Source organism: Arvicanthis niloticus, chromosome 7, assembly GCF_011762505.2.
Source record: "Arvicanthis niloticus isolate mArvNil1 chromosome 7, mArvNil1.pat.X, whole genome shotgun sequence".
NCBI lineage: Eukaryota > Metazoa > Chordata > Mammalia > Rodentia > Muridae > Arvicanthis > Arvicanthis niloticus.
In genome coordinates this window covers 64,283,682-64,298,849 of record NC_047664.1, presented here as the reverse complement: position 1 = coordinate 64,298,849, position 15,168 = coordinate 64,283,682, and the positions used below count along the sequence as shown (strand labels likewise).

General features: G+C 37.7%; 1 protein-coding gene across 2 annotated transcripts in view; it reads left to right on the top strand.

The window, feature by feature from the left end:
- The window catches only part of Arap2 (ArfGAP with RhoGAP domain, ankyrin repeat and PH domain 2), a 150,057-nt gene that overhangs the window by 61,046 nt on the left and 73,843 nt on the right, over positions 1–15,168 (top strand). For both annotated transcript variants that reach the window (XM_034509442.2, XM_076938512.1), the window contains exons 9-14: positions 3,167–3,282; positions 5,327–5,526; positions 10,094–10,179; positions 10,858–11,040; positions 11,467–11,641; positions 12,074–12,208. In XM_034509442.2, the coding sequence (XP_034365333.1) occupies positions 3,167–3,282; positions 5,327–5,526; positions 10,094–10,179; positions 10,858–11,040; positions 11,467–11,641; positions 12,074–12,208 (895 nt within the window). The remainder of the gene's footprint in view (positions 1–3,166; positions 3,283–5,326; positions 5,527–10,093; positions 10,180–10,857; positions 11,041–11,466; positions 11,642–12,073; positions 12,209–15,168) is intronic.

The window sequence follows — 15,168 nt, the reverse complement described above, 5'->3', positions numbered from 1 at the left end:
CAGTGCATAGGAGCACTTGCTGTGGCAGGATCCTCAGATTCATATTGTAGCAGGCATGTCCACACATGTGCATGTAACTCCAGTCAGGCATGTACACACACAGATACACACACACACACACACACACACACACACAAAGAAAGAAACACTCATAAGTACACACACACAGATTATAATATATACATGTATATAAATATGTATATGTACATAAATACACACACAGATACTATATGTATGTATATATGTGTGTAGAGCATACATAAGTTTAAATACACACACACACCAACACAGACACACACAGAAACACCCACTGACACACCCACAAAAGTCATATATATATATATAATATATAAATATATCTTACATTTATATATTATATATATATTTGTGTGTATAACTCTAGCTACACACATACAGAGTCTCTCTCTACAGATATAATATCTATGTGTGTATATATGTATATGTGTGTGTATAATATATATATATATACATATATACATATATATAACTCTAGGTATGCAGACACTATATATATGTATATATATATTTATATATGTATATGTATATGTATAATACTAGTTACACATTCACACACACACTCATACAGTCACACATACAGACACTATATATGTCTAAATACATGGTGTCTAACTACAGACAGAGAATCTCTTGCTATGTTATGTGTGTGTGTGTGTGTATGTATAACTCTAGCTCCACATGTCCACATATACACATGTAACTCCCGTACTATGGAGAATGGCAACAGGAAAATTACTGGAGCCTGATTGGCACTACTTGATTGTAGCTTCTCTAGAGGTTCAGTGAGAGACCCTGTCTCAGGGTATGAGGCACAGAATGATAGAACAGATGTCCTGATGTCCTCCTCTCATCTCTCTATGCAGAAAGACATGCATACCCCATATCCCAAACATATTTAAACTACATGAATGATACAATCAATAATAAATGCCTTTCTACAGCGTGTCACTAATTTTCCCAAATATATACATATCTACATACATAAATATGGGAAATTTGGTTCTAAAATTGTCTGTAGTTTTATCAAATAAGAGTGCATTAGTTGTAAGCACAAGACCTACAAGAAATCTAAGAGATAGTGACTTCTCATTGAACTCTGATGAGATCAGAGAAGCCCTGGTACTTACAGGAGTCTTCTCCACACTCATTTGTACACAGATTTCTCAAGGAATACTATATTCTAAACAACCTCTGTGTTTCTAAATGACAGTGCTAAATGATTGCAAGGAATGAAAGGGAGAGGTATCTGTATTTTCGCACATGTAGTATTTTGTGCCATATTAATCAAAAATTTATATATATATATCTCCTTATATCTTACCAGAAATGCTTACATAGTACTTAATACATAGTACTCTCTCTGACCATGTAATAGTTACAATAGAATAAAAAATAAACTGTTTTTTCCCTCTTAGCAATTTTCTAAATTGTATTTGCTGAGTGTCTTATTGAAAAATGAAATAGTGTTTTTGTATTTTCCTTTACTATGAATGTGTTTTTCATATCACAAATTAGGAGTTCTGGGCACATTTAATCTAAATTAACTCACCCAGATCATTCCTTTCTTGAGATGATAATTTAGCAAAATATTGAGCATATTTATTCTGAAGTTACCAAGTCCATAAGATTAGGCAGAATATTGGCCACGTTGATGCTTTTAGAATGTACTCTTCTGTTGAGACCCTGCACTCTGCCTCAATGCTTTGGGACTAAGTGTTCTGGTCAAGAGAGAGAGTGGGGCTCTTGGGGCAGGAGATGCGAAGAATGGAGACAAGACAGGGTGTGATCAAGTCTCTTACCAAGTCTCTTATTAAGTCTCTTTTATTGAAGGGAATTCTGAGGTATTTATACACTTTTGCCATGTGCCTTGTAGGCGCGTGGATACCACGTGCCTTGCAGGTGTTGATATGACGTAAGCCTTACAGGCGTCTATAGCGTGGACAGCACGTGCACTGTGCGCCTTGCAGGCTTGGATACCACGTGCGCCTTACAGGCATATATGGCCTGGATAGCACGTGGACAGCACGTGAACTGCATGCCTTGCAGGCATGGCTACCACGTGCGCCTTGCAGCTGGGGGCAGTAAACAGCAACACAAAATATGTGGGATATCAGAGTGTGCTTCAGCTGTTGTAGGCTATTGAAAACCAAATCTCTTATCAGGGTATATGGTTCCAGATGGCTGTAAAGATAATCTAGTCGCTTTCTGCTAAAAGTCGGCTCCCAACACTCTTCCTAGTTTCTAATTTCCAACAAGACACAGTAAACTCAGTGATTTCTAGTGGTGAGCAAAGGGTTGTTTGCATATCACACTGGCACTGGAGGACATGTTTAAGAGTCTGATTGGAATAGTGGGAATGTGAACTTGTACAATTCACAAAACTGCAAGTGCCTTTGAATGGAAACAGAGAGTAACACAGTTCTCAGCAGATACAGTGTAACAAGATTAGGTAAAGATCAGCAGCTACATATTTAGTTCCTTCCCATCACATAAGACTAGATGCATATTGTTTGTAGCTGTCTCTTTGAGTCTCAATTTCCCCTGCTTTTCATATTAATTTCATAATTCCTTTTGTTTTTCTACTAAGTTAATTGCCCTTTGTTGATTGGAGACAGGTGAAGATACTGCCAACTGTTCAAAGCAAGGCACACATATTTATGGCATTGCCTCTCAACTTCTGGGTCACAACCCCTTTGAGGGTTTGCAGGACACTTTCACAGAAGTCACATATAAGATATCCTGCATTTTTGATATTTATAGTACAAAATCAGTAGCAAAAATTACAGTTATGAAGCAGTTACAGAAATACTTTTGTGCTTAGGGGTCACCACTGCGTGCGGAAGTCTATATTAACAGTTTGTAGCATTAGGAAGTTTGTGAACCACTGATCTACGGTCTCATAAGCTTAGCTTTCATATGAAAGACATCAACTTTCAGGGTAGCTTAGGCTGGTTCCGTGTTAACACATACTGGAATGGTCTGCCTGCCGTGAGTAGAAGTGATCTTTTTATTTTCTAGTTGCTCAACTGTGTCTATATGTGTAGTAACGTTTCGAGGAGTCCCTGAATAACAAAGACATCATGGCTGTATTTTTAACAACTGGTTTTGTACTTTTGCTCCATACTAGGATTTTAAGAGTGGACTTGGCATTACCATAATTCCTATGAACGTTGCAAATGTGAAGCAAGTAGATAGAGCCGTGAAACAGTCTTTTGAGATAATCACTCCCTACAGGAGTTTCAGGTAAGCTATTTTTAAACAATTGTGTGTATGTGTGTGTGTGTGTGTTTGTGTGTGTGTTTGTTTTTATGACTACTAAATGGCCTGGTGGAGGTGTTGTAATGCTGGCAGTATTATATTTTATAGAACAATTATACTCATCTTTTCTCATCCACATTGTCTAACTAGGCATGGAGGAAAGTGGCTTGGATAACTGCAACGGGCAACAATATTTTCTTTGTGAAGCATCGATTGCTTCCTTTTTGTAGTACCTTGTTCCTAAGCTGAGAATAGCAAATATGTTGATTCTTTCACATCTAGAAAGAATGAAACAGTGTTGTGTTGTTTTCCCATTGTGTTTACTTTCTCTTAACCTGTTCTAAGGACTCCCACTCTAAAGTTGGCTTTTGTTACAGTTGCTGCCTGTAACTAAATTTCTTCCAATGCCTCAGCTCAGAGTCATGCTGAGTTTAATGGATCACATGAAGTCATTGATTGAAATATTTTAACATCTTGATGTATGTATAAAATGTATTTTGCTGTTTGAGTATTTGCATCACTAGGACAATGGACTTACCCTATTTTAATCATGCATAACTATTCCTTAGCTTCAGTGTATAGTATAGACATGGGTACATTTATTGAGTGCTACTCCAGTGATACATTTGTCCCAAATGATACACATCAGGTTGTTTGGGAGTCAGAAGCAATTGCTTTAGACATTTAAATGACTTAACTATTTCTGAGATACTCTTGAGTATCTCATACATTTTTTTTCTCAAAATAAGTTAGTAGGCTTCAATTTTCATTAAAATGATCAAATAAAAACTAATAAACTTTAATTTCACACTTGCAGATCTATAGCTTGAATTGTAGCCCAGTGGCACTGTGCTTGTCTACTTGCCTAGTATCACAAGGCCTTGGCTTTCTCTCTGTCTCTCTGTCTCTGTCTCTCTCTGTCTCTTTCTCTGTCTCTCTCTCTTTCTCTTTCTGCCTCCCTCCCTCCCTCCCTCCTTTCTTCCTTCTCTCTCTTTCTCTCGCTCTTCTTATCTCCCCTTATCTCCCCTTTTCTCTTTCTCTCTCTCTCTCACACACAGAAGCAGATTCTAACCTCAACTGAATACAGATGCTTGCTGTAGCTAACATCTAGAACTTGAAATCAGTAAGAATTTGTCAATGTAGTAATGAAGGAATCATAAAATTCTCTGGAAGATACAATTCCTATAAGCCAGTTATTTTACTGAGTATTAAGAATAGTCTAACACCAGCCTCTTATACTTCAAGTCATGATAGTTCATGGAACAAAAATTTTAATGTGACAGATAACTTACAGTAGTTTTGTTTCCTGTCATTGTGGCAGATTTGGATATTATCTACAATAAACAAACAATAAATCTTTCTTGAAGGGCAGCAATGCTGTTTAATATTTTATCCATTCAGTGAGGCATCTAGCCAACACTAAGAAATCAGACTGTGTCAGAGCTGGCTCAAATTGAGTTAGTAATCTTTTAAAATAGTAACCATTTAAAACTTTCATGTTTCTCAATCTCTTAATGCCATCTGGCCAGTCTTCTAATTTAAAAATTTCCATTTTTAAATCTGACAAAAATCACAATTTCTGGTGGGTGTTTTTTTTTCTTTTGATTATTTTAGTGTTAGAATATGATGGTATAGTTGCTTGGCAAAATACCCCAGCAGTCTTATACCCTGCCAGTCTCTCTCTTTTTTTGATTATTATATAACCCATTGCTTAAGAGACATGGCTCTCATTTGTTTTGACCTACCAAGGCAATTCCTGTATATCTTGATCAGAAATATTAAGCGTACTAATTGTAGTTGAAGATATTTGAACAGGGCCATAAGCAGCATGGAAAAAAAATCAAAAGAAAAAGAAAATGATTTGTTAAATTAGATAATTTTTAATAGAAAAAGACAATCCAATACTACCCAGAAGGCATAATTTTAGCTGCTATTTAATTTGTGGATGAAATGAATATGCAAACTGAACACCCTGCTTAATTGGCCTTTACAAGGGAGATCAATAATGCAGAAATGTTAATTGTTTCAGCTTCACAGCAGATTCAGAGAAAGAGAAACAGGAATGGATTGAAGCTGTGCAGCAGTCGATAGCAGAAACTCTCTCTGATTATGAAGTAGCGGAGAAGATTTGGTTTAATGAGTCCAACAGGAGCTGTGCAGATTGTAAAGCCCCAGACCCTGACTGGGCATCCATCAATCTCTGTGTTGTCATCTGTAAGAAGTGTGCAGGTAATTAGTGATGAGCTATGCGCATCCCTGCTTGGTGGCAAATTGGCACTGATTGTTCTTTGTTATCATACATAAAAGTAATGGTTATGAAATGTGAAAGGGAGATAAACCTTATCAGATAGAAGTCCATTTAGATATGTAATCCTATCTTCAGTTATGCCTGGATCCCAAATGAAAAATTAAATTTTAAGTATGTAATAATATTTGGGTTTACTGGTCCATGTATAGATTTTTTTTAATAACATGGTTAAATGAATGTTTTTGATATTAGAATACACCCAGAACAGTTCTGCATATTTGCATGCATACTTTTGGTTATGATCTCATCATTGCCTTAAGGTATAGTTTTTATACTGAAGACATTCTAGGCTGTTTTCCTGTATGATGGATCTCACATCTTCTATAGTATGAATTTGAAGCATAGTGTTTCAATTGATGCTTATGAACAAAGCTAGTGCCATAAATGCTTTTCTTCTTGTGACCCTGGAGAAACTTAGCCAATTCCTATCTCCCAGTCTTCCCCTCCACCCCATCTTGCCTCCTACTCTACAGATACCACTGACTCCTATGCACGCACGCGTACACGCACATGCACATGCACACTCACATGCACACACACACACACACACACACACACACACACACACAAACCCCTGGAACACCAGCTGTTCTGATGTTCCTCTACAAAGGTAGAAAGTTATATGACATAAAGTTCTTTCGACAAATACAGAGATAGTTGTTACAATAGAGGATGATGGGAACAATATTAGACTTGACTACCAGGTCTGGGATAGTACTGGGCAGGAGTTCCTGCCCTGGTTTGAGCAGAGCACGTGAGGAACCCAGCTGCAATAGTTGTCTAGAACCTCGGACCTCTGTTCAGATGGCTTTCCTGACCACTAAACGACCATCACAGGAGCAGAAGCAGCAGCCTTGCTATGATCCTGCATTAACTGTTTTCTTCCATCCTCCTCTCCTCTTCCATCTCAGTGAGAGGGAGAACAAGCTTTGTTTGGCTCCTAGCTGTTGTCTTTCCTTCCTCCTCAGGACCTTGTAGCATCCACAGTCTCTTGAGTACGTGAACTGCTTTGTTTGTGCTGTAAACTTGCACCAATCTGTTAACCCGAGCTCTCCAGTCCCCCCTTTGCACCTCTCTGCTCCTTTTCTCCTTTCAGACCTGAGCTGCTTTCCTGACTACATAGTGAGCAGCAGAGGTTCTTCTTGTCTCTTTACCTGCATTTTCCTTCAGTGTTTTGTAACCAGCCTTCTTTTCTCTCAACCAGTGCAAGAATTTATACTGCATTTACCAGTGTGTTTTGCTTCTCAGACTCCATTCAGGCTATTATTTTTTTTTTCCTGTGTGAAAAATATTTATTTTCAGTTAAAAACCAAATTATTTGGGAAGTTTGTGAAAACATTTTTAAAACCACCCTCCTATTTTATGCTTAGGAAAAAAATTAATGTTTTTTTTTTATTATTATATTTTAACTTACTCACTGTACATGCGATCACTGTCCTGCTCCTAGTCAGCTCCTCCCACAATTCTTCCCTCTACCTGCCTCCCCATCCTGTGAGTGGGTGGGGGCCCCCTAGGTATCTCCCTGGCACTCCAAATCTCTGTGAGACTAGGCACTTTCTCTCCCTCTGAGGCCAGACAAGGCAGCTCAAACAAAATGAGCATATCTCACATACAGGCAACAGCTCTTATGATAGTCTCTGGTCCAATTATTCAAAACCCACAAGAAGACCGACTTTCACTTCTGCTACATATGTGAATTTTTTTTTTTTTTTTTTTTTTTTTTGGTCGGTGGTTCAGCTTCTGAGAGTCCAAAGTGTCTAGGTCACTTGATTCTATTGGTTTTCCTGTGGAGTTCTATTCCCATAGAGGCCTGTAATCCTTCCTCCTATTCTTCCATAAGAGTCCCCAAGCTTCGTCTACTGTTTGGCTTTAGGTCTCTGCATCCCTCTGAGTCAGTTGGTGGATGGAGCCTCTCAGAGGACAGCCATGCTAGACTCCTGTCTGCAATCATTACAGAGTATCACTAATAGTGTCAGAGACTGGTGCTTGCTCATAGGATGGGTCTCAAGTTGTGGTGGTTGTTCGTTGGCTGTTCCCTCAGTCTCTGCTCCATCCCCAATCCCTTCATTTTTTATAGGCAGGATAAGTTTTGGGTTGAAAAATTTGTGGGGGGATTGTTGTACCTATCACTCCACCAGGATTCCTTCCTGGCCACAAGAAGGCAACCTCCCCAGGTTCTATAATGCCCAGTACTGTTAGTCATGGCTGAAGACATCCCCATTGATTCTTGGGCGCCTCCCCTATCCCAGGTCCCTATCTCTTCCTGGAGATCCCCCTCTACCCCCACCCCTGTCCGTTGCAAATTTCTCTTCTGCATTTTTAAAAGATTTATTTATTATTTATACAATGTTCTGATTGTATGTATCCCTGCATGCCAGAACAAGGTACCAGATCTCATTATAGATGGTTGTGAGCCACTTTGTGGTTGCTGGGAATCGAACTCAGGACCTCTGGAAGAGCAGCCAGTGCTCTTAATCTTTGAGCCATCTCTACAGCCCCGTTTGGTCTATTCTTATCTTGTCTTCTTTGTAATATCTGAGAACCAAAGCTAATAAGTCTCTTTGATGTTGGTCTCCCTCAAGTTCAATAATCCAGTAATCTGCTGTCTTGCTGTCTTAGAAGGTGTTGTCCATGTTTGTATGACCTCACCATTTCATGCTGCTGACATGCATTGTGTGCCTTAGGCTCTGTTTTTAATCTTTATTTTATTTTATTTTTTTTGTATCAATGTTATTTATCACTTGCATTCAGCACTCATATTTTTTTTTTAAAGATGATTTTTGCTCCCTTCGAGAATCTCTGATCAGTTCTTCCAAAGACAATTGAAAATTCCCATGTCAGAAGTAGAGCCATGGTGTAGTCATGTATAAGCCTGCCTATTTTTGTTTGTCTTACGTTGGTGAGAAGCTGTATTGCCTACAGTAACTCAAGCCTACAAAATGAGAGACCCTCCTAAGCCTCTAGCCTTCCTTAAAGCCCACAGTACATCACTGGCATTTCTGTTTTTGTCCAGTCCTCTTAAGCTCACATAATCTATGCTTTCATTTTTATTTTATCAGTATTGGTATTTTGTATGCATGTATGTCCATGACCATGTATATGCTTGGTGCCTATGGAGACTAGAAAAAGGCATAGGTGAAACTAGATTTATAGATGGTTGTGATCCATCCTATGAGTTCTGGGAATTAAACCCTTGTCCTTTGGAAGAGCAGTTAGTTCTCTTAACTGCTGAGCCATTTCTCTGGTTCCCTGAGCTTATGTGTTCTTTCATAGAGTGCTTTAGGATATCTGTCTGTAACTCACAGGTGTCCAACATTGTCTTTAGGTCATAATTAAAAGTATATAGCACTATGAACTCTGGCTATGGGGCTTGGTGTCCTAAAATATTTTATACTTCCTCAATAAAGGAAGAAGAGAGCTTTGGATTTAGTATAGTACACAGTCAAGAATATTTACTGCTTCTAGGCAAAGTGTCTTTAAGATCAGTGTAAGCTCTTACATAGATGGTTTTAATTTCAGCTTACTTTTGACATATATTGTGTATCAGTTATGACTGAAAGTTGATTTACAGTGCACACTTGATGATACAGTTATATTCTTCCATTCTTCAGAGGAAGCAGGAAGTAGGATAGAAAGTCCATCTTGTATCTCTCTGCTCATTTTTATTATAATTGTCAGTATGATTGTTCAGTATTGATACCTGTATGTACATACACGAGATTTAACTGACCATAAAGGTTTTCCTTGTTTTTTAAAAATAGCTCAGGAGTTGAACACTATTTGCAGGTCTAAAGACCTAAATTTATTCCCATATAGCCAAGGGAGGAAAAAAGGTTTGATGATCCCAAACTGATTACACACACACACACACACACACACACACACACACACACACACACACACAACATACATGTATAATCTTTTTAAAGTATATTTTTATGGCAATACATGATTGTGACAAAGCTAATAAATACTGCTACAGCTTAGTTATCTATGCTGTTTTTATGATAATCACCATAAACCCTCTTAGTATTTTTGGCTTTTAGAATAGTAGGTAGTGGGATTAATATGGTATAGTCACTTAGTTTGTTAGCTAGTTAATTTTGTGAGAAAAGTCTTCCCACTAACCTAGAAAATCTTCTCACTAGCCTAGGCTGGCTCACCACCAGGCTGAAAGGATGGATCATTTGTCTCCCCAGTGCTGGGATTACCAGCACATACCTTCAGACCTAGCTATTTGTGTGTGGTTTGGAGAGATGGAGTTTAGGTCTTTACATGCAAAGTTGTTCTTTACTGACTAAATTATCCCTCCATCCTTCTCCCACACACATACATGTGGAGGTTGTGGAGGGAAGGGCTTGCTAGGAATTGAAGATAGGGTCTCACCTTTGAGCTATACCCCCAGTCCTTCTATACACATTTAAGAAAATAAAGTAAAATAAATTCACATTCAAATTAAAAAGGAAATGTAATTGTCTCTCTCTTCAGGACAACATAGATCTTTGGGACCAAAAGACTCTAAAGTTAGAAGTCTGAAAATGGATGCTAGTATTTGGAGCAATGAGCTCATTGAGGTAAGACCTGTCCATTGGGCACAGTGAATGTTTACTGGATGAGAGAGACGGGCAGTGGGCATCAGTTACTTTTTAAAGCTGTTCTTAGATGAAATTCTCACTATTGTATGAAAATGTCATATAGGTTCCCAAATTAGATAGTTATTTTTAAAATAAAGACTACAAAGAACTTTAATGATACACAGAATGTAAAGATGTGACAACTCTGACGAAAGTGAGAACTCAGTTCTTTTCTTAACCCTTGTGGAAAAGTATTAGAAAAGGGAATGAACAAAGTAGCAAAATTTATTATTCTGTCTGGGCTGAGCCTGGTCACTAAAGCTTTGGGTCTGACTCACTGTTTCTGTCTTCATTTCTTCTGTTCAGCTTTCTCTTGTAGAGACAGACTCGAGCAACCATTTAAATGAATTTGTCTCAACATGAGTTTGAAGAGTAAGGGGACTTTGATTGCATTTGTGTGGCCTGTGGTTGGTTTCTCAGATGATGTTGCATTAGAAGTAGTGTCTCATGTCTCTTCAGTTGCCTTGAAAGTTCAAGATTTTATGCTTTTTCTATATTTTATATTGAATTGGGGGGTTTAGTTTAGAATTGGAATTAATTTTGAAAGTTCAAGTATATTTAATGAAATTGTACTTTTTTTTTTTTTTTTTTTTTTTTTTTTTGCCTTTTCCATTCCAGCTATTCATTGTCATTGGAAACAAGAGAGCAAATGACTTTTGGGCTGGTAACCTTCAAAAAGATGAAGAATTACAGATGGATTCACCAGTAGAAAAGAGAAAAAACTTTATTACCCAGAAATACAAAGAAGGAAAATTCAGAAAGACTCTTTTAGCATCTCTGACCAAAGAAGAGTTAAATAAGGTGAATATAATGTAGTAGTTACTGTACATGGATTTAAATGTCATAAATCAATATATGTCAGCACGCAGTGTAGATCATTTAGTGTGTATGTGTACTTTATTATGACATTTGAAATGTTTTAAATTTCTCAGCACCAGCCTTTACAGAATATTATCACACCAGATCCTCCAGAGCATCCATGATGGGTTGGAAGGTTTAGAAGGAGAACACTGTTCAACTAAGACAGTGAACTGAGACTCTGAGGCCTTGACTTATAACTTTAACCTATGCGGAGTGTACCTTCAGGATGCAGTGCTGATTAATGTCAAAGATGCTGTTAATGTAGGAAAGAAGGAATGCATGTTTTGTGCACACATTGTCAGACTTGTAGGTCTTTTAAGAGCTGGACTCACATTCACTTTCCATCCATGTTCTTCGAATGGACAGGCTCTGTGTGCTGCAGTAGTGAAACCGGATGTGCTGGAAACAATGGCCCTGCTGTTCAGTGGAGCAGATGTCATGTGTGCGACAGGAGATCCTGTGCACAGTACCCCCTACCTCCTGGCCAAGAAGGCTGGGCAGAGTCTACAGATGGAATTTCTCTACCATAACAAGTTCTCAGGTTTGTCTGTCACTCTGTACTGACTGCTGTCTTCAGATATACTTCTGAAAAAATAATGAGGCACAAATACACTAATTTTCAACCAAGAAAAATATGAAATTAGTATAGTGCTGCCTTATAGCAGAAACAGAAGTGTGGGATGCATATCTTTTACAGTCCTTTAATCTTATAAATGGAAGATTAAAATAGTTAATTCCACATTATCATTTCTTCCAAAATTAAATCCGATTTTCATATTTGAATAATAAGTATGCCTTAAGTATGTGCCTCTTTGCAAATTTTTCACAAAGTGAAATAAATCTCTGTATGTATTTGATCATAAATCAGGGCCTTTTTTTCTTCTAATTCAAAACTTGGTTAAACATTCCTTAAAAAAAGGGAACTTCCTTATATTTTTGATTCAAATGTAAAACATTGCTTTCACCTTTCTAGACTTCCCACAGTATGATGCCCATTCTGAAGGCGGGTCAAGTCAGGATGCTGCCCAGTCCATGTTTCTCTGTGACTTCTTGTATCAGGCTGCCGCCTCTGCCTCTAGAGTCTCCACAGAGAAGAAGCTACTGGAAGGTATCCTTTCTGTTCCTCTTAGATTGTGTTTTTGGATTAAACTTTTTCCCTGGCATTGTTCATCTGCAGTAATTATTAAATGTAAACTCTTTGTACTATGATTATCCCAAACCAGAAAAGCTTCAGACCAGAATTGTTTACCAATTCTTACCCAAAACAACCTCAAATGTAAAATTCTAAATTTGGGAGAAATCGAGTCTATACTAATTATTTTCCAGATGTTTGGAACACATAACTTCAGATTTATTGATAAAGTATGTTAAGTTTTATTTAATTAAATTTGCATAATTCCAAAAACAGAATTAAAGTTAATCTGCGTATTATTATATTTTTCTGAATAAAAGAATTTTATCCTGTCAGCTCTGCTTTAAGGACTTTGTGCTCAGTAATTGGGGGGGCCACATAGAGTCTAGACCACGCTGATATACTAGACTTCTCAGGAGAAAGAAGGAACAGTTAGGTAAATCAATCCTGACTGTGCTGTAGCCTTTTCTTCTTGACAGCAATCTGATAGCATAGTAGGAACGAATGCCATTTTCTACTTTATACTTATGTGGTTGCTTTTTCCCCACTAGCACAGTGATTTTCATTGTTTTCTTTTACTTGGCCTAAGGTGTAATAATTGACAAGTTTTACCAAAGGTTTGCAACTGTAACCCATAAATCAAATCTAGCCATTACTAAAATCTTTGCATAATCCCAAGAACAACGTACTTGCCAATAACTTTCCTGATTTCTCGAATATTCTAGAGCCACTTTTTTTCCCATTTGAAATGTTTTTCTAAAAGCAGTTTCAAACAAGATCTAAGGTTTAGTTATACAGCACACTAGAAATTATTTCATTTTTTTTTTTTTTTTAAATCTCCTGGTAAGTATTCTTCTTTGAGTGCTTTTGTTTTTTGTTTTTTGTTTTTTTTTTTCTGGTTCAACTTATCAGCACATTTTACTGTTTCACGCTCAAAAGAGAATCTGCTGACACCAGTCCAGCTCTGCTCTCCATCAGACCCTACCTATGCTATGGTACTGCCTTTTTGTCCTCTTATATCTTTCCTAGCTTCCCTATAGACGTTTTATAAAGAAACAGACTTAAATACCTTCAGAATAGTAATCAGATCTTGTTTGTCCATTACTCACGGGCAGAGAACAGAATCCCACTCCAGAGTGCATCTGCAGTACCTGTGTTTAGGACCTGCACTCTTCAGGACATTCCTTGTAAACTCCCGTGCCTGGCCCTATAGCTTCATCTGTTTCTGGAAAGGCTGTATTCGTTACTCCTGTCCTATATAGATGTCATATATCCAGCTTGATGATTTTTCATCTTTTTAGGGTCACTTCATTGCCACATAGCAAGGTCCTTTAGACACCCTACACAAATATTCTTTGTATTGTAAGATCATCATCTTCTGAGGGGGCTCTATAGTCCCAGCACGCCACTTATGAAGTCCAAGATACCCACTTCGTCATTTCTTTGTTTACCCCTTCCCTGAGGAGTGAAGATTCACTGATGCTTTCTCAGTTTTGTCAGGTTCATCAAATACTTGGTGCTCAAATTGGTGGTAACACATAGTTACTGCACAATAAATATCTGTTGAGTGAGTGACTGTACCTTTAAGAAATATCTAACAATATCTAAGTTAGTAGTCTTTGACTGTATGTGTGTTTGGATCATCAGCCAGTGGTTTGAGTAGAGTATGAATTATGAGTAATCAACTAACATTAAAAAAAGTAAATGAATAAAATCCCAGGAAAAACGCATAAATTTCCTACAACACCTAATTTATAACTTGAATATTTCCATTGGAAAACATGAATATGGGGTTTAGTACATTCTGAGTTTCAGGCACACAATAAGAATCTTGTCATGCATTTCCCCACTCCTACATAGAAATGAGGAACCTTGCAAAGTATAAGATACAGTTGCTGGCATAAAGCATATTTTGTTAAGAAAGAGCTACCCCAAGAAGCACAAGCTGGACTCAGAAGAAACATGGCTTTCTGGGCCTGATTCTTGGCGCTCTCAAGATCCAGCAGTGCCTCTGTTATTGAATGCCAGCTTTATAGAAGAAAAAAATGAATTGTTTGGAAAGATGGAGAGATTAAAGTGTGGCTGTCACCTTTGCCTCTGAAAGGCAAGCACTGGACAGTACTGCTCCATCAGGCCTTGTCAGCACAAGGCAGAAAACACAATGATTAAAGTCGTAGGCAGGAGTCTGGAAATGAAATGCACGCATCCTTCAGAGTTGCGAGGCTGTGCATTGTCAGTTCAGCTTTTCCCATCTCAAGTCTGTGTAGCTTTTGCTTATGAAGACAGATCTGTATTTTGCTTTTTCTTTTCTCAGTTTAGTGTTCATGAAAAGAAAGATTGATAGCCCTTGTTAAACCTCTGCGCAGTGCTGAATAATAGCATCCTGGTTTTGTTTTCCTTTTCCCTCCTCAGCCCTGTGTTTCCCCTGGTAGCTGGCTTTGATTACTTTACTCAGCCCTTGCTTTCTAAAAAGAAAGTGGTTGATAGGGTTTTTCCAGAGACTCCTATTTTCATTCTGTTTCTATTTAATTTCATACATTAACAAGGGATTTATTTTTATTCTGGGAAAAACCTCAAATTGTTTACTTAAAAATATTTGTTTTCCGAGATCAAAAGCATATTTATTTAAATGAAAAAAATTACTGGTGCGTATTCCTATCATAAGTGGAAGCTGAATGCCATCAATTTAGGAAATTTACCAAATGACTTCATGGTTTTGGAAAGTAATAACATTGCCTCAACTACCTCGGATTTATTGTGCACACACTCATTAGCATACGGGACTTCTCTACTGTGACTCTTTAAAAGTGATTATATTGTATAATTGTGTAATAAGCATATAGGTATTTTACTCAGTGTTATTTGTTTGGATTCTCTCCCTCTTATAAAGTGACCACTCATGTGACCTCTGCCTGTGAAATGGGTACACTACAGTG